Source organism: Pelophylax lessonae (assembly GCF_965119305.1).
Source record: "Pelophylax lessonae genome assembly, chromosome: 2".
Taxonomy (NCBI): Eukaryota; Metazoa; Chordata; class Amphibia; order Anura; family Ranidae; genus Pelophylax; species Pelophylax lessonae.
In genome coordinates this window covers 612,438,482-612,463,809 of record NC_138769.1, presented here as the reverse complement: position 1 = coordinate 612,463,809, position 25,328 = coordinate 612,438,482, and the positions used below count along the sequence as shown (strand labels likewise).

General features: G+C 42.3%; 1 protein-coding gene across 1 annotated transcript in view; it reads left to right on the top strand.

The window, feature by feature from the left end:
• EXPH5 (exophilin 5) overlaps positions 1-25,328 on the top strand; it is a 173,332-nt gene that overhangs the window by 122,259 nt on the left and 25,745 nt on the right. The window contains exon 3 of the mRNA XM_082244877.1: positions 11,446-11,599. Coding sequence (XP_082101003.1) covers positions 11,446-11,599 — 154 coding nt within the window. The remainder of the gene's footprint in view (positions 1-11,445; positions 11,600-25,328) is intronic.

Genomic DNA, 25,328 nt, shown 5'->3' with positions numbered 1-25,328 from the left:
CAGAGCAGTGCGCTCCGAATCACATGCGATGTCTGACATTGCATATGTGTGAGCCGGCACTTCCTGTGTTTGTTGTAATAAGATTTGTATGGCTGACACTGTTTTGCTGTATTTATTGTTAACATACAGGTAGGTTATGGGGCACATTCTATTGTACAACACATGAACTGAGAAACAGAACTGAACAATAAGCTGAATACTTCCTGCAGTAAATTATAGCTTGCAGAATGAGGTGCAAAGTACAATGACCCATAGCAATTAATGAGCTGTCATAGTGCTTTGCATATCTGCCACTCTTGGCATGGCTTTGCACAGTAAGCTTGCTGGATCTGTGCAATGCTGAAGAACTACATACATTATTTTATTTTTACTTTAGTTCTCTATTAACATTTCATAAACAAAGTAGGATATTGGTAGCTCTGTTCTATATCTATACTACTAATCCAACGTAATCACAGAGTATGTAGGACAGTGTAACATTTCTCTGCATTGTCCAGTCCTTTATCCAATACACTTCAGGTGTGTGATAATGAGGACAGTGTTTGCTGCTCTTTGCTGATGGCTTGGTTAGCTGTGTGACCAGGTGGGCGATTGTTTCATAAGGCCACTTTTGCTTTTAAGGATTAACAAACACCAACATTAATAATGCTTTGTTTGGGATTCTCAAAAGGAACCCATCATGACAGCAGTATGGGAGATGTTCTGAAGGTATATAATCCAGCACGGTCATCCTTCTCCTTCTGACTTGGAACAAGCAGGAGCATATCCAGTGTCTATACTCTACTGGCTTCTGTCTCCTTCTAGGTCAGTAACTCACTAAGTAGTGAGGCAAGGATAAAGATGATGGCAACTCTTTCAGCAGTTCTAAAAATTTCCAGCTCCATCCGTTGCTCAGAGTGTCAGGCTGCCGATGCCTCTGTGTCACATGAATCGAGGAACAGTCGGCACTCAGGATAACATCAACTAGTGGTCTTCCTTTATTAAAATAACATGTAAAACAGCCAACGCGTTTCGGCCATCAGGCCTAATTGTGGCCATGATTAAGGCCTGACGGCCAAAACACGTTGGCTGTTTTACAGCTGGTATGCATAGTTACATGGTTAGTGTGGTTGAAAAAAGACCCAAGTCCATCTAGTTCAACCAATAAAAGGGAGAAAAAAAATCATACAATCCTATACTCCAGTGGATCCAGAGGAAGGCAGAAAACCCCAGCAAAGCATGATCTAATTTGCTATAGCAGGGGGGAAAATTCCTTTCTGATCCCCAAGAGGCAATCAGATAATCTCTGAATCAACTTTACCTATCAATGTTAGTATCCAGTTATATTATGTATATTTAGGAAACAATCCGGGCCTTTTAAAGCACTCTACTGAGCTGGCCAGAACCAGTTCTTGAGGGAGTCTGTTCCACATCTTCACAGCTCTTACTGTGAAGAAACCTTTCTGTATTTGGAGATTAAATCTCTTTTCCTCTAGACGTAAAGAGTGCCCCATTGTCCTCTGTGATGACCTTAAAGTGAATAACTCAAAGTTTACTATATGGACCCCTTATGTATTTATAAATGTTGATCATATCCCCTCTTACGCTCTTCTTATCAAGAGAGAATAAATGCGGTTCCTCTAATCTTTCCTCGTAGCTGAGGTCCATGGTATTTCAATAAAGGAAGATCACTAGTTAATGTTATCCCGAGTGCCAACTTTTCCTCTAGCAATGGCAGCTTCCACGGCTTTATCTCGAGAGGTCATCTTTAACATCTTAACAACAACTATGCAATTTAATTACATGTACTCTATTAACATTCTATAAAAACAATACTTAGAATATTCCCAGCACTAGAATACATTATTTCCTGTATTTGCTGTATTTCTTTAATGACAGAAGTTACAAGTTATAAGTTGTTATGGATTTCCAAAAAAACAAAAACATTTTCACAATTTTACCATGCAGGGCTGGCCCAAGACATTGTGCTGCCTGGGTCCAAGAATCAAATGCTGACCCCCCCCCCCCCAAAAAATAAAAAAATCATGCCCAACAAAAGGCCCCCACATCCATTATTTTATATAAATATATAACTCACTACCGGACTGGTCCACCAAACACCCGCTGTCTGTCCTCACTCCTCATGTCACTCCTGTGTCTGCCGTGCCCACCGCCCTAGAAGAGCCAGCCTGCCCTGCAGTGCCCACCGCCCTAGAAGATCCAGCCTGCCCTGTGTGAGATGGAGTGCGCTGATGTCTGAGGCCATTGCGCACACCACGATCACGTAAAGGAAAACATTCCCCGGAGGAGACGCTCTGCCTCCTCATACTCATCAGTTTGTTCTAGGGGCGGCAGTATGAGATGGAGAAATGACACCCGTAAGATGCCGCAAACTGATAACACACAAAACTGCTGGGAAAAAAAAATCTTGGGAGTAAATTTGCTGCCCCTCTCCAAGTGCTGCTTGGGTCCAGTGGACCCAGTGGGACCCATGGTAGGGCCGGCCCTGGTACCATGCATCAGCCAGCTCTATTATCTCCAAGAAAGCGAATTCTTACAGCACACACACCTAGATAATGCCACTTTCCAAAACATTTACAAAGTACCAATAGGGTTTTTTTTTTTTTTTTAATCCAACCACTGACCTTTTAAGGCTACGTTCACATGTTAGCGTAGCGGATCGCGGGCAGAACACCGCGATTCTGCCTGCAATCCGGAAATCTGCAAAATCGCGGGACGCCTGTGTGTTGCCGTTGATTTGCAATGGCACCCCAAACGCTGTGCGATGTTGCCGCGATTTCCGCCTGCCGAATCCCGGTAACATTGCGCACACAAAATCGCGGGTCGCATGACGCCCAAAAAAGGTACAAAAGCTTCTGAGATTTTGTTTGCACGATGTTACCGCGATTTGGCAGGCGGAAATCGTGGCAACATCGCACAGTGTTTGGGGTGCCATTGTAAATCAACGGCAGCGCACAGGCGTCCCGCGATATGCAATGGTTTCCTGGCTGGATGGCAGAATGTTTTTCTGGCTGGAAACCCCCCCCCCAGAGCCAATGGGTTTTGAGAGGAAAACGCTCTAAATCCTCATGCAGACTGGATGTTATCAAAATGTCATCAGAAAGCTTTAGAAGGAGCTTTTCAGCTTTTTTGCTGTAGTGTTTTCAGCGTTTATCTTTTTTTAGCTGTAGCAATTTTTAGCTTTTTTTTTAGCAAAACTAATATTCCCACAAATTTTTATGCCTCAAAAACGTTGATAAACGCTGAATATCTGCGGTTTATGGCATTTTCTAGCGTTTTTAAGCTTTTTTCAGAGTTGGAGCGTTTTCACAGCTAAAAAAAAACACCTCTTAAAAGCCCACTGGTTCTGGGGGGTTTTTCCAGCCAGAAAACGCCAATGCTAAAAACTGCTGATAGCAGCCTGTGTGTGCATGGACACATAGGATAACATGCTGGGGGGTTTACTGGCTGTAGAAAAAAAAAATCTGACGCCAAAAGCAGCAGCTGTAAAAACATCCAGTGTGCATGAGGCCTAACTCTGATAAAAGCCTGAAAAACGCTGAAAAACGCGGCTATTCTGCATTTATGAGCCACAAGCTTTTGTGGGAGTATAGTTTTGCTTAAAAAAGCTAAAAAAAATGCTACAGCTGAAAAAAGCTAAAAAAAACGCTGAAAAATGCTACTGCAAAAAAGCTGGAAAATCTCCTTCTACAGCTTTCTACTGACGTTTTGATAACGTCCAGTGTGCATGAGGCCTTATGTTTGCGGCATTGATAATTGCAGAGCATGTTGGCCCCCCCTACCAGTAGAAAACATCTTAGCCTAAGACGGTGGCCTACATAGGCTTTCAAGGCTGGTTGCAGCCCGTTGTGGCCAAGACTTCTGTTTTGTGGAGTGTACAATGAAAGGATAATCTCCTTTGCTCCAACAAAGTTACATTTATGAGCTTCCTTACTGACGGTGAAATGTTTGCTTGGTCTTCTTCTGGGGATCAGGATTTTAGGCTATCTTGTGTGGCTGTGCCAGGATGATATAACTACTGTGCTTATGCACAAGAGTTTGTTCCCTGCAGATGCCAGCATTGTGCACTGAGCTGCGCATGCACAGCTTGGTTTACATTGTCAAAAATATTGTAAACAGACTAGTAGAAATCCTTTATTGCTGAGGAAACATAATTTGACTCTTCTGTAATAGAGAGCCTGACTGTAAATTGTAACTTTCTATGTGAAATTGAAAGCTTCAGATAGGACACAAGCCTCAGGTATAGCTACTAACCTGAGTCTGCTCTTTGCTTTTTAATTACAAGAAACTACCAGGTGCTGATTAACTATAACAAAATCTTACCTGTGATTAGGGCTTCTGGGTATGTCAGGACAGCACTAGCCATTGCAGACTGTTATTTAAGTTCTCATATATAATTATACTGTGTTTTTCTGCCTCCTTGTAATGTCCTTTGTGAGCTGCTAAGCCCTGCTTTTTCCCCCCTAAGTGCCGGTTCACATTTATGCAATCACAGAGATCGCATGTGATTCAGAGCGCACTGCTCCTAAAATTGCATACGATCTCTGTGCGGTGCAAATTCAGCCATACAGTTTGTATGGCTGAATTCGCACCACAATCGCACTGAACACGCACAGGACCCTTTTTTTGGTCCGCAGCAGAATCGGATCCCATGGTGGTTCACACTAGTGCGATCCGATTCTGTGCGAACTCTCAGATCGCACTGCGATATGCGATCTGATCTGGGGGTGTCGTTAACTTTGAATTGACACCCCCAGCATATTGCATACTGCAGTGTGAACTGCCTGTGCTGCTGATGTGGGAACACGCTGTATATTTGCAGCATTTCCGCATCGCATAAATGTGAACCTGCAAAAAATGGCCTGGTCATGAATTCATACTTCTAAAGGGCAAGTGGTTAAACCAGAGTTTAGTGTCACTTTAAGGTCTTTATCTGTGATATATGGCTGTCTGGTTTCCGTGCCTTGGGGCACTGACAGGCATTGCAGAGGTATGGTAACAAAGAAAGGTATATCATTCCTTTACCAATATGATAACCTTGCATTAATAATTCCACATTGAAAACAATACTGTTTACTTGTCATCTGGTGCTCATAAATAAAAATCTAGAAAAATAAACACATTTTAAAAGTTTTCTGCGAGGAATGCTGTTGTCTTACCTCCTGCATTTTACAATGAGATGACCTCCGACCACCCAAACGTAATATTTCAGTGTTAGTAGATACTGCCAAAAATTAATTCAGTTTTGTTTTCTTAAGCAGCTTTAACGTGTTAGTAAACCCACAACTGTATATGCAGTAAAGCATGCTGGTTATACTCAATGTGGAACCTAAGGTGTTCATCCTGTGCATAGTGTAAAAAGGCTGTTTAATGCTGTCCTCTCTGATCCTCCTCTTCTTCCATTGTCTCCAATCCATCTCCTGATAGAACAGAGAATTTGGAGTCACTCTAGACATGCTCAGTTTGGTGTGTATTGCTAGAGAGTTTTTGTTTTCTTTTGATAGGGTGCATGTGATCAGAACAGGGCCAATCAGCACCGTCCTTACAGAGGATCAGGGGTCCTGCAGCCTCATAGGACAGTCAGAGGAGAATGAAAACTCCTCCTACAAACTTTAACCAGATGCTCATAGAAGTAAATAGGACAATCATACTGGTGCAATGAAGATGAATATGGCTACATCAAAGGTAGTGAGATATATTTAGGGCAATAGAAAGTTCAAGAATAGGTTCAATAAAAAGTTCAAAACGGGTCCTTGATGATGTTCATGTGCTGGCTCATTAAAACGGCTGCTCAGTGTGCAAGCAAGAAGGGGCTTGTGGGTTACTGGGGAGAAAACGCAAGCGCCATCTGAGTGTAGCACATCAAGTACTTTATTGGCAAGAGGTATACAGATGCTCACAATTCAGTAAGTGATAAATCGTAAAGCGCTGTAAAGCATGTACCCCTGTGGGAAGGGATTCCTCAGGATGGCCTCGGCGGCTGCGGCTAGTGGTAGGTCTGAAGAAGGAGCGCATGCTCCGCAAACGTGTTGCCTTGGCAACCCCCCTGCACCGGAAGTGGGCATCACGTAAAGTTGCACGGACTCCTTGCTGAACACTGGAAGTGCTGACATCCATTGGCCACATCCTTGCCAGCCGCAGCTGCCGAGATCCATCCTGAGGAATCCCTGCCCACAGGGGGACATACATTACAGCACATTATGTTTTGTCACATACTGAATTGTGAGTACCTGTATGCCTCTTGCCAATAAATTACTTGATGTGCTACACTCAGTTGGCGCTTGTGTTTTCTCCCCAGTAACCCTCATAGAAGTCAAAAGACTGTTATATACTGCTAATAGTAAAAGGTATTTAGCAGTTTAGATTTACTAAAATAGTTGCATTTCCATGTTCGGTGTACTGTGGGAGATCAGATATAGTGAATGCAGGGTTCTGGGTTTAGTAACACTTTAATGGCAGTTATAAAGGGCCCGCAGTCTCCTTGTGGGATATTTTTTTTATAATTTTTAATATGAATTTGGAGAAAACCCCAAAAATCTGAGAGCTACCTCATGCAACATATTACTGAAAAATCACTAATGAGTGGACTAATCTGTTGGATATTTTTTTTATACTTTTTATTATGGATTTGGGGAAATCCCCACAAATTTGACAGCTACCTTTTGCAACATATTACTTAAAAATCACAACTGATTGGACTAATCTTTGGAAGACGATCCCCAGACATAATTAGTTCTATTGTTTTAGGTCGGGTATAATATGGGTAAGCTGCCAGCATAATTATACTTATTTTTGTAGTCCCTTAATTGAAATTTAAAACTGATTTACAGACACAGCAATTATGATATCATTTGCAGAATAACATCCATCTCACATTATTCAGATATTAGTATTGTTCAGGAATGTATATTATATAAGAACTGAAAAAAAGTATAAGTTTTATCTGCAGTAATCAGAATATAGTTGTTAAAGTGAACCTTGAACTAGAAAGCAAGGCCAGCTCTTTACATCGGGCCTCCCTTCCCCCTTATAAATCACTCTTTCGGGCCTCCCTACCCCCTTATTAATCACTCTATTGGCACTTTTCCACTGCAAGTACCGGCTCGGCTCCACTCAGCACTGCTTGGCCCAGCTCGGCTCAGTTTGTCGGCACGTTTCAGCACTGTATAGGCTCCACTCGGCTCGGTTTGCTTTTCCACTAAAGTAGTAAGTGGGTGGGATTACAACGATTCTCTGACCAATCAGTGGCTAGTAGTGACAAACAATCAAGGCTGCATGCAAAGGATTGTGGGATATGGTATAGGTACGGCCTGCTTGGAACCCCAACCAAGGTGGTACTGTTTAAGCGAGCCGTACCGAGCCGTACCATGTAGTGGAAAAGCGCCGCTGTACCAAACCGTACCGAACCGTTCTAACACGTACCATGGGGTACCATGCAGTGGAAAAGCGCCAAACCAAAGCAAACCAAGCCGTTACATGCAGTGGAAAAACTCCTTATAATAGTAGAAGAAAAAAATGGGGTTAAATGTTAGCCCCCAACTTGCACATTGTTGGGGGTAATGTCATTATCTTTCTGATGCCATCCCAGAGAATGCCAAGTATCCCAAATCATACAAAATAAGATTCCAGCTTGGTGCCGTAGCATCTTCTCACCAGAATTTGGATCCTCATTGTTCCCAGGATCTTACTAGAAGGGTAGTAACCTCACCCTTACCTAGGTGCTGTCGAGGGTAAGTTAAGTATATATTTTTTCTAATTAGTTCCCCACAGGTGTGTTCTACTACTACTATCCTATGGGATTTGTAAAGAGGAAGGAAAGCCTGATGTAACTAGTAGATCTTGCTTTCTAGTGCACAGTCTACTTTGTCACAGCAGTTTATTTAATATGACCCTACAAATCAGGATTATATAGAAAGTGTAGTAACCTGTAAGACCTACTCATATTTTTAGTTTAGTAAAGTAAGTTATTCTGACTCTTCTGGTGGACCACAGAACAAAATATTCCTCACTAAAACCTCTTTTAGATTGAGAGCCCATTCACACCAGTGAATGTAGTAGAACTGCATTGGGTGGCTATTCCAACGCAGTCCCGCCACAAGATACTACAAATGCTTTGTCTTCTACTTAACTGGTTCACACAACAGTGTTGCAGTTGTGGGTGCTGAAAAAAGTATGGCATGCACGGCTTTTTTCAGTGCAGTACAATGTAACCCACCGCCTCCACCCACACTGTGGCCAATAGGAGGAGCTCCAGTCTATGAAACAAACAAATTAAAAGTCAGCAACTACAAATACTGCAGCTGTTGACTTTAATTTAAGGACACTTACCTGTCCAGGGATGTTGGCACCCAGAGCCGATTCGGCTTCAGGTGCAGGCATTGGCATTGTAAGTAAGGGAAACCGGCTGTGAAGCCTTCGGGCTTCACAGCTGGTTTCCTACTGCGCATGGACAAGTTGTGCTTGACAGGTACTGTTGTGGAGGGATCTGGGGATCTAAAAGACCCCAAACCCCTCCTTTGCACTTGAAAGCATTCAAAACGCAAAGTTCCGGGCTTTTACATGAAGACCCGATCAGAGCCAACTACGGCTTTGATCGGGTCTTTAGCGGCCGTGCAGGATGGTTGCCCGGGTCTCCCGGGGGCGCGGGAGATCCGGGCGAGCCGTGGAAGGCGGCGGGAGGGGGGGTGCGTCGCCTCTCGCTCCTTGTAATGACAGCCGAGCGGCTTTTCAGCCGCATCAGTTGTCATAACAAGACAGCCGACCGTCGGCTATGGACCCCGGTATCGGGGTGATGCCGCTAGCTGCAGGCATCACCCCGGTACTAGCACTTTCCCGAAACATCGGCAATATCGGTAACCTCAGGGGCCAATTCCGATATATCGGGGAAAGTGCAAATAGGCTCCCGATATATGGGCATTGTCGATAATCGGTCGATCCCTACTGGAAATGTAGATTGGTGATATTACCCAGAAGTGGGAGCAGCTACCTGTCAAAACCAGGTACCCGCTCCCCCCAAAAAGTGCCAAATGTGGCAGTGAAGGGGGGGAGGGTGCGAACAAGAGGAGCTTCCCCTTTTGGGTGGAGTGTTCCTCTTTTGGGTGGGGGAATGTTACTGTGGGACATTTCACTAAAGTTCAGTTTAAAAGATTTAAAAAAATGGAACTGCTACGATGTGCCACAATCGGTGCATTGGCTCTGCTTTCATCCTACCGCACACCAGCTGTTGCATTCTTTTTCTTAACACCCTTGTTCACATTTGCTTTGCTGTTTAAAGAGCGATCCACTTTCTGTTCAGTCTTCAGAGAGCATTTGACAGGCAGTGAGAAGACGTTGCGTTGCCTCCTTATTGCCTGTTTTAAGTCTCTAAATGCCAGTCTATCACGTTGCAACGGTTCCCGGATGGTTTCCAGCATCCACTGAACGCAACAAGGGTGTTTTTGCATCATACGGTGGCAAGTATTGACAGATTACTTTTATGCATCATATTAGTTTTTGTAAAAGTGACCATTCTTGCTCCATGGCACTTTGTGGAATTTTTAGGATTTGATGTATGGTGCCTAATTGTTTATACATTTTTTTCAGGCCACAGGTGTTCTGAAAAATACACGGCACCAAATCACATGGTACTGCAGTTCCAAGCCATCTGGTGCCTTTGCCACCATGGTTAGGCCAGAATATGATCAATCGCAGTTCATAGGTTTTATGCTGAGCATTACCAAAGTGGTCTGCAAACTGGCTTATCTCGATCATCTTAATGAGTTAGTTTTGATGGCTATTCTCCAGGGCCGTCCGAGTTTTGCTCTAGTGCTTTTGAAAATCTGCAGCTGAAGATACCTGTAGTCCTGTCAATATACATCAGGGAGCACAGACAATTTAATTAGTAGACACAGTAATCTGTGTTACAGTTGTAGTATTGGCATTACTGTAGGGTCAGGGCTTATGTGAGATTGCAAATAAATTGAACCACAAATAAGCAGTTTACAAGTTTAGCAGTTCTTGCATCTGAAGCAATCCTTGTCCGTAATTAAAGCGGAACATTCAGCTTTTTTTACATATAAAATATTTACATAGCTCTGATCTGTAAATCTCTAAGATTTTTCACTTTGTTTAAATGTGTGTATTTGAGGATCTTTATTTCAACTCTGAGGTCTCTGTCACAGAAAAAAATGCTGCAATGGATTTATCCATTTAATCAATTCAGATGTGAAATTATGCGTCTGAACAAATGGAGCCCCAACAACACCATCTTGTGACATCTGGTTCAAAACAAGTGCCTTCTTTATGATGGCTTTAGGGTTCTCCCATTCTAAGAGCTTGTTCCTCACCAGATTTATCTGGTGATTCCTTTCTAATACCATGGAACAGGTACATAACATCTGTACAAATTGTGAGACTAGAAGGTTTTCACGTAGGCATTTGAGGTCTGTAGTGGAGATGTGCGGAAGACCATGTCCATTGATTGTGTGGGTTGTATTTCCACTAATTTACATTCTAAACATACTCCTTGAAATACACTTTGGCACTTCTCCAATTTTCCAGGTAGGTATTTGCTGTTTTCCTAAGGGTAGGTTTAGAGCAATAATTAGTGTAGATTTATACCTTGCAAATCCTTTTTTCGTCCCTGATGGCAGCCATTTGTTTAGTACTGTATCCAGTCTTGTGACTTTCATCAGGAAGTTTTATTTCAGTGACGAGTGTAGTAAATTATTAATCTCATCCATTCCCCTAGACACACTGACATTTAAAAGTATGTGTTGTTGTAACTAGGCTCAGATCTTTGTTGCTGTTTATGGGCAAATCCCGAGCTATTCTAGCCAGATACTTTGTACTTTGATCCTGCACATTGCTATTATTATATGATAAGTTGGCTCAGGTAGCACATGCTGCTCATACTCCTACATGTGACTTCACACGGCTTCATGAAGATCCTCTGCACCGATGGACGCATTTTTTGACAAATTTCTGTCGCTATTCATGAGCTACAGGGCATCTTACCGTATAGGATGCCTAATACATGGACCTTCCTTAGCTGAACAAGGGGAAATTAGAGATATGCCTGAACTTGTGCAAATCGTAAACCAAAGTTTCTGCTAAATTGTTTCTACTTCTTCAACTTCTTAAAAAAAAAAGAAAAAAAAAAATCACTGCATGGGTATAGCTTCCACCTCAAGCTTGAATTACTATATTTTTTTAATACTCAAATGCATGTATGTTGAACGTTCCTGTATATTATTATTGCTAATTTCCAGGTTATTATACATGCAATCATCGTGTATTTCTAAGAATCCTGGTAATATCTTTCAGCCATGTCGTTCGTGTTTATGACTTTGATTCACGTGGACATTTTTTCTGTGCTTCACAATTATTGTATGCAGTCAAATTCTGCTAAAAGTTAAATATATATCATAGGCCGAGGATAAATAATTATGTTCTACTGTCTTTTAGACTCGGAATCCTCCAGAATGTCATCAAGCACCTACCAGTCCCCGAAGAGCTCTAACTCCGGACCTTCATTCCTGAAGATCCGCTCTCCATTTGCATCTTTGTTCTCCTTTAGGAAGTCAAAGCATGAAGTGAAACTACCAGAACAACACGAGAGGTAATTAATGGAAGACATTTATCTATCTGGGTATTGTACAATGTGTGGCAGTTATAATTACCGGTAGGAATATGATGTGATCCTGGTTATATAATCTGTATTTTCCTTTCCCAAGTCTCACTGAAATCGGGAGGGGCATGAGCTGACAAGCAACCACAAGCCACATAATATGCTGCCAGCTGCTACAGGGCACCCGGGAACTTGTAGTCTTTGAAAAACTAGGGGGAAGTTGTGTTGTACTACTTTATACCAAAAGGATTTTGGAAAGAACTTCTAAAGTCTTTATGGAAAATCATGCAATTTAGCCATAAATATGTAAAATTGTGCAAGCTTTTTGTTATCTCCACCCCTTTTGACAGACACAGCTGTATCATTTAGACCAGCCCCCCCCCCTCAACTAAGGTTCGTCTAGAGAGATTGCTATGGGTTCCTTGAGCTTTGATGGTGCCTGCATGTGACAACACTGAAGAATTGACACTTTGCTACAATGTAAAGTAGTGAGTGTACAGCTTGTATAACAGTGTAAATTTGTCACCCCCTTAAAATAACTCAACACACAGCCATTCGTGTCTAACCCACTGGCAACAAAAGTGAGTACACCCCTAAGTGAAAATGTCCAGGTTGGGCCCAATTAGCCATTTTTCCTCCCCAATTTCATGTGACTCATTAGTGTTACAAGGTCTCAGGTGTGAATGGGGAGCAGGTGTGTTAAATTTGGTGTTATCACTCTCACTCTCTTACTGGTCACTGGAAGTTCAACATGGCACCTCATAGCAAAGAACTCTGAGGGTCTGAAAAAAAAAGAATTGTTGATCTTCATCATGGGTGTCCAACCTTTTGGCTTCTCTGGGCCACATTGATTGTAGAGAAATGTTCTCGAGCCGCATATAATATATATATATATATATATATATATATATATATATATATATATATATAGTTAAGGGTATATAAGTACTAAAGTGGTGCAGCGCCCTTCCCGCGCCAGAACTATACAGGAAGCAGCGGCTCTGTCAGTGACTGCAGACATCCTAAGTCTCCCGCGGCAGCCGGGAGATCGCACGGCACTTGCGGGTGTCTGTGGGCCGCATTGCTTGTGGCTCCGGGCCGTATGCAGGCCGCGGGTTGGACATGCCTGCTCTACATGAATGTGCCCTAGGCTATAAGAAGATTGCCAAGAGCCTGAAACTGAGCTGCATCACAGTGGCCAAGACTATACAGCGATTTAACAGGACAGGTTCCACTCAGAACAGGCCTCGCCATGGTCGACCAAAGAAGTTGAGTGCCCGTGCTCAGCGTCATATCCAGAGGTTGTCTTTGGGAAATAGATGTATTAGTGCTGCCAGCGTTGTTGCAATGGTTGAAGGGTTGGGGGGTCAACCTGTCAGTGCTCAGACCATACGCCGCACACTGCATCAAATTGGTCTGCATGGCTGTCATCCCAGAAGGAAGCCTCTTCTAAAGATGATGCACAAGAAAGCATGCAAACAGTTTGCTGAAGACAAGCAGACTAAGGATATGGATTACTTTAACCATTTCCTGTGGTCTAATGAGACCAAGATAAACTTATTTGGTTCAGATGGTGTCAAGCGTGTGTGGTGGCAACCAGGTGAGGAGTACAAAGACAAGTGTGTCTTGCCTACAGTCAAGCATGGTGGTGGGAGTGTCATGGTCTGGGGCTGCATGAGTGCTGCCGGCACTGGGGAGCTACAGTTCATTTAGGGAACCATGAATGCCAACATCTGTGACATACTGAAGCAGAGCATGATCCCCTCCCTTCGGAGACTGAGCCGCAGAGCAGTGTTCCAACATAATAACGACCCCAAACACACCTCCAAGATGACCCCAGCCTTGCTAAAGAAGCTGAAGGTAAAGGTGATGGACTGGCCAAGCAAGTCTCCAGACCTAAACCTTATTGAGCATCTGTGTGGCATCCTCAAACGGAAGGTGGAGGAGTACAAGGTCTCTAACATCCACCAGCTCGGTGATATTGTCATGGAGAGGGGTGAAAAAGGACTCCAGTGGCAACCTGTGAAGCTCTGGTGAACTCCATGCCCAAAAGGGTTAAGGCAGTGCTGGGAAATAATGGTGGCCACACAAAATATTGACACTATGGGCCCAATTTGGATATTTTTACTTAGGGGTGTACTCACTTTTGTTGCCATCAGTTTAGACATTAATGGCCGTGTGTTGAGTTATTTTGAGGGGACAGCAAATGTACACTGTTATACAAGCTGTACACTCACTACTTTACATTGTAGCAAAGTGTCATTTCTTCAGTGTTGTCACATGAAAAGGTATAATCAAATATTTACAAAAATGTTAGGGGTGTACTCACTTTTGTGAGATACTGTATTAACAAATTTGATTGTCTGACAAACTTAGATTTTTTTCATGAATTGAAACAGATTTAATAAACAGACTGAATAATCGAAATCAAACAGAAATGGACCCAAAACAGCAACCATCATAAAACAATATGGTAGAAAAGAGGTGGATGTTTCCTTAGCTTGATTGGCCAGGAGTGATTCTGTTTTTTTTTTTTTTGTTTTGTTTTTTTGAAAATCAGATCTATGTTGAGACTGATTTTTTTTTTTTGCATTTTATATTCTTTATTTTTTGTAATTCACACCCGGAGAGGGTTTAATTATGCCACATTTTTTAACTATAAACTAACACATGTTGACCCTCTGCACATTTGAATGATGGCCAGTGATGCATAAATACTCCCCTACATGCCTGGGATCATCACCTCCATGACTAAGCTTCAAGGGGCAGGGTGAAATACATTGGGGGCGTGGCCTGGCTGGAGTCCAGGCTGAGGTTTCCATTCATAGGGACAGCATGGATGTGTGGCTGCAGCAAGTCCTTTCTTTACTGCCAGTGATTGTAGGAGCTGGGATGAGCTCCTTCCCCTGTTGGCACTCCCAGCGGCGAATTTTTGGGATTCACACCCCATTCCAGCAAGCTTGAGCGACACACAAAGCGGTCTAGGGTCGCAGCATTTAGATTGCTATGTTTATTGCCAGCATTTCATCTAACCTAACCCATATAATGGCTCAATAATACTTACTAGGTTTACGCCCCCCTTTTTTCCAAGCAAGAACCCCAAATCTTGTGCTTATTTTCCCCCACCCCTATGAAAAGGCCATGATTCATGACAACACCAGTCATCTTTGCTAGCCAGTAAGGAAAATAGTAGAAGGGGCACAGAGCTGGAACAAGCATACAGCTAGTGAAGTCAGGGCTACAGATTTCCAGATCAGTAATTGTGAAAGTATTAAAGCATTTGCATCAACTTAAAACACAAGTAAATTAGCATTTTCAAAAGCAAAATGGCATCCTGTGTATTTTGAAAGTACAGGCTACCCTGGAAAGAAACTTGCCGGAGAGAATGGAAATTCCTGGCTGTCATGGAGGTCAGCAATGGAAATATTTCTCAGCTGATAGGTATTCTGGGAAGTGTGTGCTTTTCCATCCCGCTGTCAGTTTATGTGTAGTGCCTTCAGCTACACTTTAAGATAATATTTGAGTACAGCTCCATTTGTGAGCTATATTTTTAATTCCACGGAAAAGCAAACCTTTTTAAATGGAACATGCATTGTTGTTGGGAACTGTGTCCTCTGCTAAGCCAGGCAGAACCATTAGGGGATCTAACATTATTGGAGTGCTGAGGAGCGTGGAAACAAGAGTAATTACTTCAATCAGGAAAGCTTTCAGTTTACAACAGGGACACACTATATGAATATGTTTTCCCTCTGCAGTGATTAATCCTAATAATAGCATATCCCATTAAAAGGGAGTGATTAATCAACTGACGTTCTGGCCGTGTGACTGATGGGGATATTTGTGGCCATCAGGCCACTAGAAAATTAAAAATCCCCTGGAATACCTGTTTTTTATGTGTGGCAGCTATCAACAAAGAAATGTATGTCAAGTTACTAAAGATCTAAAGAAATCTACTGTGCCAGCCAATATGGGTCAACCATAGAACATTTTATTTGGAGAAACCACAAACTGGCTAACTTGTACTTTCAGTAGAGATGTGGGGGTCATCAAAGCCTTTAAATTAAATTCCTCCCAGACAAAACAAAACATGGTTGACACCCCTTGCCCTTAGCCCAATATCGTTCTTTTTTTAATTTTCATTCTCTAAATTGTCTGAGCTGTAAAATGAACAATAGAACATCAGCAAATACTTAACATTCCAAGCTGAATTACAGGTCTGTATTTATATCTTTGTGCTGCAAGTGCTCTGTCACCTGTAATTGTTGTTCAGCAGTAGGATCATTTTGTCTGCTATTTATTTAAAAGAGAAATGTGCTGTATTCGTTTTGGGTGGAATGAGGCAGGGTTTAATCTTCGACTAAAGCTGGGTGCACTCTATAAGAAATTCGGGCGAACGATCGTCTGGTTTTCCTCGTTGTTTCAAAGCAAGTGCGAAATGAGAAAGGATATAATGTACAAAAAGTCTCATAGGATAAAGGCTATTTTTTGTTTATTGTATCTCATCATGCACAATCTTTCTTATCTGATTTTTCTCATATGAAAATGATACACATTTAACGAAAATTCTTTGTTCTATTCGCATGATTGTACCAGAAAAATGTTGAAGTTTACCCCTTTGGAAATTTTCATTTGCAAAGTCTGTCGAAAGTAGTGTATAAATTATACAAAAATGGAACGATGGTGCCTTGTATACAATTTTTCTTTAGTATCATTGCTGACCTTGATGGTGAGATTTGATTTTCCAAGTCTTATGCCCCGTACACACGCGTCGATAGTTGGCTGTGAATTTTCGGTCAACGTCCGATCGGCCGATTTTCGGCTTGTTAGTATGATTCTTTCGACAACCGACTCCGACTTTCCGGCCGAATAAAATCTGGTGTGCAGGCTATAAAATTTTTGTTGGCCGTCACCACAACGGCTGATTTTCCGTCATTTAGTACAGATTTCGGCAGACAAAATCTGATGAGCAAGACTGGGCATGCTCAGAGATGAAAAAACACACGGAAAGTAAACCATCACATGACATCACTTCTGAAGTAGATTTTTGTTGGCTGAGAAAATTGCAGTCTAGAGCACATTTCATCCAACACAACAACTGGACAAAAGTCGGCCGATCGGTCGGCCGATAATCGTTGCGTGTGTACGAGGCATTACTTTGACAGTCATGAAGTGTGGTGAATTGACTATCTTTTTCTTCTCTCTGGAGTGCAGAGCCCTGGATTGGTTCTGCTGTATTAAATGACCATCCTTGGACATCCTTCTTCACAATTTGTGTTCCTTGCTAAAATAACACTTCTAGGTTCCAGTTCAACAAACACATATACTCATTTGATTATTTTAAAGAACAACTTCCCAGAAATTCCCCCACTTTCCTGACTGCGGTGGACCTGGGACAATATTTACCTTCCTCCCCATGTCGGTGATCTTTCCTCTAACAAGGTCCCCATCAGGTTCCCTTCATACTTCATGTGCACTCTGTGGAAAAGATCACGTCCATGAGTACGCTGTACTGCATGAGATTTCTGGAGACTTCCAATATGGTTTATGCATAGGAATGAAAAATGATTGGAGCCACAGCACAGTAAAAAGAGGAGCCAGTCAGGACTTGTTGCAGGGAAGATTGTTGGATCGGGGAAGAAAGTAAATATTATAGCGGGTGGCTGTGCTTGGGTATCTTTGGGGAACACGTTATTTTCTCTTGAGTTTCTGAATATACACCCCTGCTGTGGCCATGGTGTGGTAACCCCACACTCCCTATTGAATATTTTTTTTTATTATAGAAAATGCAACAGAAAGTAAAGGAACATGCAAAATCAAGGCAAAACAGCCCAATCTTCCAGGTAGAAAAGAACAGAGTTGAAAATTTTGGCTGGGAGAAATTGCTGTTGGGGTTTTCAAGATGTATAAAAATCTTGGCGTTGATGAAGATCACCAAGCTCTGCCCAAAACTAAAATATCACTTTTGAATGGGCTGACCCTTTTAAAGCTATCCATTCATCAAATAAGACATCCCCTGATTTCCTATCCAGTCCACTCCGTGAAAGTCATAAATGGTCAAAAATAATTTGACTGAAGAAAACTTTGCTCCTGGACACTACAGTAGCCAGTAACACGACTTTGGAAGCAAACTTTGGTCTGTGCTTTTGAAGGGCAGGATCAAGGTAGGCCTTTCAGGACCTTTTTTGGCTTTGGTGACTTTCCAGGGGCAGGGTGGGCAAGGTAGATAGGGGTACCTTTTATATGAAATAGGGCTACTTTAAAAGCCATGGAAAATTTATTTATGTGTAATATTCATGGACTGTAAACAATGCTCTGTTTTATGAGGCAGCATAAAATGCTGGATAATTGTATATTCTAGTTTGTGTTTAACTGCCATATAAGCATAGGATTGGCTCACTACCAGCTCTTTTCATTTTATGTTGAGTGACCTATTCATTAGAGCATGATTGAGTTTATTACACTCCTTTAGTCTCAGTTTGATACAGCTATGCAGGTCTGCATTCTTGTAATATAAATATATATATATATATATATATATATATATATATATATATATATATATATATATATATATATATAGCTGTCTCCACCTTACTCATTTTTTGGCTCTTGAAAAAGATCAATTGCATTCCACCAAAACACCTGGCAGGGGACAGTAAGTTTGTGATTGTGTTGTCTTATCTAACTGATTAGCTATACATATAAGAAGGTGACTCTTTCTCATCACTTGCTATGACCTGTTGCAGGAACAGACTTCATTGGCGTGTAAATTGATCCCTGTGTTATTGGCCATGGCCAATAAAGGATTTGGAGATGGAGCTTTGTTCCAGTTTAGAGGATGCAGAGGTGGGGAGTCTTGTTGCGTGTTGGCGTGCCGGGTTGGGCTGTGAGCAGCAAGCTCTCCCGTTCCCGTAGAACAGTGAAAAAGCTCCTTAGAGCACCATAGTGTGTGATCACCAGTGAGGGAACTGGCTGGATTGCATTTGGAAATGTGTGTTTATTTGTTCCAGGTAACGGTCTTAATGCTAGAGCCATTGCATTAGCAGGCTCTGATTTACCATCAAGGCACAGTAGGCATTGGCGTAAAGCAGGAGAGTCAGATTTTTTTTTTCCCTGTTCTCAACCATACATTCTTTATCTTGTCACCAGTAGGAACATAGCCATTTTATACACGTTCATTTACATAGTCACAAAGTTTTAAGCCCAGTAAGGACAACAACTTATTTGTATTAAGAAACCCATCCAGGTTGGTCCACCCTTGCCCACACTACTCCTGGGTGCACATCTAGCTCATCAATGCAAAACAGAATTAAAATAGTGGATGACAACACATCCAGTCCATTTTAAATATACACAAAGGAAAACAGAGACCTCTAACACTAAAAAGCAAATAATCATAGAGCTGCTTAATGATTAAGCGTGAAATACTTCAGAGGTCTGTGTCTTTGTTTGTGTACCCATTTTTATGGATTCATACGTATAAAGGAGTAGTTTAAACTTTACTGGTGCGGTAATCCACTAGTTTAATTCTCCAAGAACAATAACTTGATCTGCAAAATAGATGTTACTAGCAGAAAGGTGTCCATTGCGTGCCTACAGGTTGTATCTTTCTTGTTCTTATGTGTGGTCAAACAGCGGAAACCTCTGCAGCATACCTTATGTATTGACAGCTCCATAATTCTCTGTCCACCTATTCATTCTAATGAGCATGTGTTCTTAAAGTGTTTGTAAAGGTAAAATAAAGAAACTGCACTGTCTCTTCAACAGCTTCCATACCAGGCGAATTCCGGCATGCATCTCCTACATGTAAAAGTCATCATTTTTTTTTAGAAAATTACTCAGAACCCCCAAACATTATATATTTATATATATATTTTTTTTTAGCAGAGACCCTAAGGAATAAAATGGCAGTCATTGCAGTTTATGTCACACAGTATTTGCGCAGCAATTTTCCAAACATGATTTTTTTGGTAAAAAACACTTTCATGAATTAAAAAAACAAAACCAGAAAGTTAGCCCAATTTTTTTGTATAATGTGGAAGATGATGTTATGCCGAGTAAATAGATGCCTAACACGTCACGCTTTAAAATTGCGCACACTCGTGGAATGGCCCCAAACTTCAGTATCCAAAAATCTCCATAGGCTACTATTTAAAAAATGTTACAGGTTACCAGTTTAGAATTACAGAGGAGGTCTTGTGCTAGAATTATTGCCCTGGCTCTAACATTCTCGGCAATACCTCACATGTGTGATTTGAACATCGTTTACATATGCGAACGTGTCCTACGTATGCGTTCGCTTCTGCGTGCGAGCACAGAGGGGACAGAGCACTTTATTTTTATTTATTTTTTTATTGTTTATTTTGTTTACATTTTTTAATTTTTACGCTTTCCCATAAATTTTTTTTTTGTGATCACTTTTATTCCTATTACAAGAAATGTATACATTCCTTGTAATAGGAATAGGGCATGACAGGTTCTCTTTATGGTGAGATGTGGAGTCTATAGGACCCCACATCTGTCCTCTAGGCTGGAAAGCCTGAGATTAAAAAAAAAAACAAAAAAACCTTTCCAGTCAAACACACAGCAGTGTTTACAACTGCTGGGGCTGGGTGTGACGTTAGGACGTTATGAGAGTTATAGATATTACCGGGGACCATCTGGTCCTCAGTCAGCTCTATGGTAAACTTCCGCCACCAGGGGATTCCTTCTCTGGCTCGCTGATTGCACAGGAGAGCCGGTAGAAGCACCGGAGGGCGGCGAGAGGGGACATCCCCTCCCGCCATCTGTAAAAACAATCAAGCGGCTGAATACCTGCTATGATTTTGTATTTACTGTGCAGGTAATCACCGGCAGAAAAACAAGATATCTGAATGATGCCTGCCGCTGCACCCATCATTCAGATATCTCCACTAAAAAGCCCAGGACGTCATGCGGTATGGAAATGGTTAAATTATGTGATCTCTCCTGTCTGTATTGTATATCTGGTTGCCGATGCTGTAATTTACCTGGTTGATCCTGCCTGCACCTCTACTCCTGCAAGTAAACTGACCATGGTAGCAAGGCAGCTGATCCTTGCCACCATGGTGGTCAGTTCACGTCTTGCATCATCCCCCTAAAGATACAGGCTCGCTGTGCAAGAGCACAGCATGTCTGTATCTTCTGTAGTCAGTGATGATGTTCTCTTTGGCTTTCTTCCATTTGTTTTCACCTTGTGATCTGGTAACACATCTCCTGTATTAGTAAAACACAACTCTGGATGAATGAGCACAGGAGGCATAGCAGCCAGCAGCATTGTTAGTCTTTGGGGAGGGAAGTGTTAAATGTATTGCAGATTTAAATACACTAAACAAATTAATGCTAAACTCCAGCTCACACTTTGTTACAGCTGTAGTACCCTAATGGTAGGTGCTAGGTAAAATATAGTGGGCCTTAGCTGCCGAACAGCAGGGCCATAATTTCAGCTGGGCTGCCATGTGTCCCAGTTGTGTCTGCTGAGAGGGGAGTCTCCCCACTGGCTCCATGAGAGGATTCTCATTGGGCAGTGGAGGAAATCCAATCAGAGACACATTCAGGCCTGTATCTACCCCAGAAGGCAGATTCTGCCGCAGAGGATTCTGGGAGTGGGTATAAGTTTGAGGGGAACACATGACGCAGCATCTTTGGCAGTAAGCAGAGTCCCAGGAGGGAGAGTACGGCTGTCTCTCCTCCTTTCAGAAGGATCGGGTGTCTCGGGTGGTTGCCTGGGAATCCAGAGAATGCGGAGTTGAGCTGCAGAGGGGATCCAGTGTACCGAGGACCAGTGGAGGAAGAGGGGTTCAGTTCCAAGAAAGCCTGCCAAGGTTGTGAGTACTGTGAATTGCCCCTAGGGGTCTGACAAGTGTAGAGGGGACCACTCCAGAGAAGGTTCCAGGAATCCAGGAGTCAGGTAGCTGTAAAGGGGGTGCCTAGTCAGAGGACCCTGAAGTGTTAGAGGGGGTTCCTAGTTAGAGGACCCTGAAGTGTAGAGGGGGCGCCAGTAGTTGGGCCCTGAAGAGCTAATGTGTACAGTGTGCAGTGTACAGAGTTAAGAGTTGCAGCAGCACAAGCAGTGACAAGGAGCTACCTCGATCAGTGAAGGACTGAAGGGAGCTGTTCAGTGACTTTTGATCTAAATTGAGTGTCAGGAGTCAAGTGTTCTACGGTCCTGGATCTTCTGAGTTAACAAACAAGTTAAAGTCGAAGTTCCAGCACAAGTTCAGCATAACAGTATCTTCAAACGCCAGGAAGCGCTGGTCGGCATTCAGCTGGCGTCAAGACTGCGCCAACGGGCATTTTTGTATTAAGTCCCAGTTAACCTAGTTGAGCCAGAGGAGTATCCCACTCATTCCCTTCTCCCATCCCCAAAATACAATAAAAAAAAATCCTGGAGTGGTCATTGTCTCAATTCTCACACTTGGGTTCACAACTTAAATGTGTTGGAAGTGTCACCGGTAACGATGGCAGACCCACATCAGGCTCAAGGCCTGGAAATATTGCTACACAGCCAACAGTTATGTTCCTTTTGGGATAAAGGTTTTATATGAATAAATAAAAGCTGATCCTTTTAATCACCCCTGCCAGTGTTAAATGGTTTGTGGGCCGGAAATCGGGCGGCATGGACTGGTTCAACAGAAACCGGCTGACATTTGGCCCATGTGTACGGCAGCCTGGTCGGCTTCTGTCGAAGGGTCATGCCAGCAAAAGGTCTGCCGACCAGCGCCCAATCAACGCTTTTAGCCAATGGTATAGAGCGCTGACCGGAGTGTTCTGGCGGGGGGGGGGGGCTGTCCCACTGTCGGAAAACACAATAGCACAACAGGGGAGAGTGCTGTACTAACACCGGATTGTTAGTACAGCGGCTGCGACCTAAGCTGTCAGTTTTTTTTTCGTTCAATGAAAAAAGCTAGTGGTGTGTACAAGGCTTTACTGCCTGCTGAAGTTTTCTGCCTATTGTTACTGCAGACATGAAGGAATGTGCACACAATGTAATGAACATGTTTTGTGTTTTGGGTGTTTGTGTTGCCTGGTGATCATAGTCATCTGCTCTATGGCTTGGCTCTTGGCATCTATGAACATGGCGATCAATACGTACCTTAGCAAGTAGGAACCTGATCACCAAGATGACTGACAGGCTGCAAAGCGTCTGTGCCTTTCCCTCCAGAAATACTTAATAATTATAAGAAAATAAGTTGTGGAGTGCTGGAAGGCAGGGAAGGACAGTATTACCATCCGCTCTGATTTGTTGTCTGAGCTTTGGTTTCACATCCTGCAGATTAATTTGTGAATAAAAAGGTATTCTGTATATACTAGTTGTACCATGCCACAAACAAGGTTAGTAGGGTCTTATAAACTGTCTCTTGTTATGTTTAATTTTGAATTCAACAGTTTTATTTATGGTATATTAAAGGTCAGCTTGTTGTGAAAATTATATTAGGACTAGTATGGACATTTTTCAGGATGTGTTTTATTTAGCTTGTCATTATGGCTCCTGTTGTTGGTTTGCTTGCAATATACTCATTATAGCGTGTATGAGCGAACCGGCTTGAGAAAAGACTACTGGCAGTGAAAACCTTCCCTTATATGTGTAGTTGCGTTTGCTCTACATAGACATCTCCGCCGGCGAACACTCCAGGTGGAGATCTATGTGTATTGCGGTGCTAAGTTCAAGGATCAAGCAGCAGGGATATGACCATCAGCGGGGGGCCCTGTATAATGTGCAGATTTGTTCGCTCGGCAGGGATATGTTTTCTCTGTGTAGTCAATATTGTTTTGATATCTATCTTTATAAACAGTTACACGCTCATGTCTTTCTACTGTGCCTGATCACCATAGTGGAAACAACATGGCTCTTTCCCTGCAGATAGCCTCACGTCTATGGGAACAGTAGTATAATCCTATTAGGCATTGTCCTCTGAGCCTTGCTGAGTGGGATTAACATTAGTAGTAGTGGCGGGAGTGCATGTACGAGTTTGATCAGAAGAGCGTTCACGGTTCTACACGCTGGCTTCATTGTGTAGTATTAGGTGCAAATTCCGCTACACATGGGTTTTATTGTTAACTGTGGTGTGCAGATTACCATGCACCAACGGCGGGAAGCCGCGCATGCTGTTTTGCTCGTTCACGATTGTGTACTCCCCCTTTCTATTGTATATTTGAATGTATACAGGTGTGTGATTCTATGTGAGTAACTTACATCATGTGACTGTACATTTGGAACTGATTGGCTGATGTTGTATAGCCATCACTTCCTGCTGTTATTCCTGTATTGTACCATAAATAAACAGAGCGCAATGCTTTAGGGAGGACATTCTACCAAGCATCCAATGTGATAACCGCCTGTGTGTCTGTGTTACGTGGTACTGCTGAGCGCGCTCCACTATGTTATACAAAAGAGCTGAGAACTGTGCTTTTTAGCACAATGGGATTAATTGCGCTTGGTGTATAGTAATATCCAAAAGTGCACTTATTAGCACAACGGAGTTGTTTGCGCATCAAGCGTACATTAAGATCCAATACAGTTGGCGAGCCAGGTAGTTTAAGGAGCCGACGGAGTTCGCTTTACAGCTGACCGAAAGGGGGAAGACGAATTCGGGTCCAATACAACAAAAAGGCCGGCCATTTGGTAAGTCAAACTTTATTTCAGCTTTTGAAATTTTTTGTTGCCCTGAGACCAGGATTGGTGTGTAAAGTAAACTCCGCTCAGCAAAAGAACCTTCTTTTGCTTCTCCTTTTTGTATTATTTTGTGTCTTTAATATTTGTCATTTGGAGTGGGTGTATTGATTGGGGGAAAAACCTATACTGCTGTCCTCTGTAGGTTCCCAGTCAATATAGCCTAAAGGGTTTTTTTTTTTGTATGGGGCTGCAGTATATGTTAAACTTTTTTGTCAGTGTTTTACTGTAAAGTGGGTTTTGTATGGAGCAATGTTAGTTTCCTAATAATAGAATATCGGTCCGTGTAGATTTTGGTGGTATAGAAGTATACTGAGCGGAACTATTCTATTGTTAGACTGATATTCATCCCTGAGTGGAAATTGTTCAGTTTCTGGGTTGAAAATATTGGTTTGCGGCAGTTTTGGGCAGGAAATTCAGTTTTCGGTAGAACAGATTCATTTTTAATAAAATTTCAGTGTTTAGTGAAACCTATCTGGTTTTGGGTTTAATTTTTGTTTGCCGGATGTAGTTATTTTTGTTTTTGTATAGTGTTTTCTGTTTTTCTTTTTTTTTTTTTTTTTGTATAACTCATTTTTTTTTTTTGGCGGTGGAATTCAGTGTTCAGTGTGACTAATCTGTTTTTGCACTGGATTCAGTTTTCAGGTAGAATCATTTTAGTTTTTGTGCTGATTTGAGGCTATCTTGAGGTGATAGAACTTTCTGTGCTTGAATTTGGGTTTTGGGTATAGACATTTTACATTCTGTGAGTAGACGGTAACCGGCATCCCAATGGTTGTTGTTCCATCTAGGAATAGATAGAAGTCACAAAGGTTTGTATAGGGGAGGATTTCATAGTACTCTCAGGGTTGTTTGGCAACACGCAGTAGATTAAAACCAATGTGTGTACTTTAGGCCGGACTGAGTGAAACAGAGATTGCAACACATCTGTTTTAACATACAACATGAAGGAGTAGATTCTAAACCCAGTGTGTAAAATAATCGGAGTTTGGGTGTGTGGGTGTACCATGGGTCTTATAAACGGTCTCC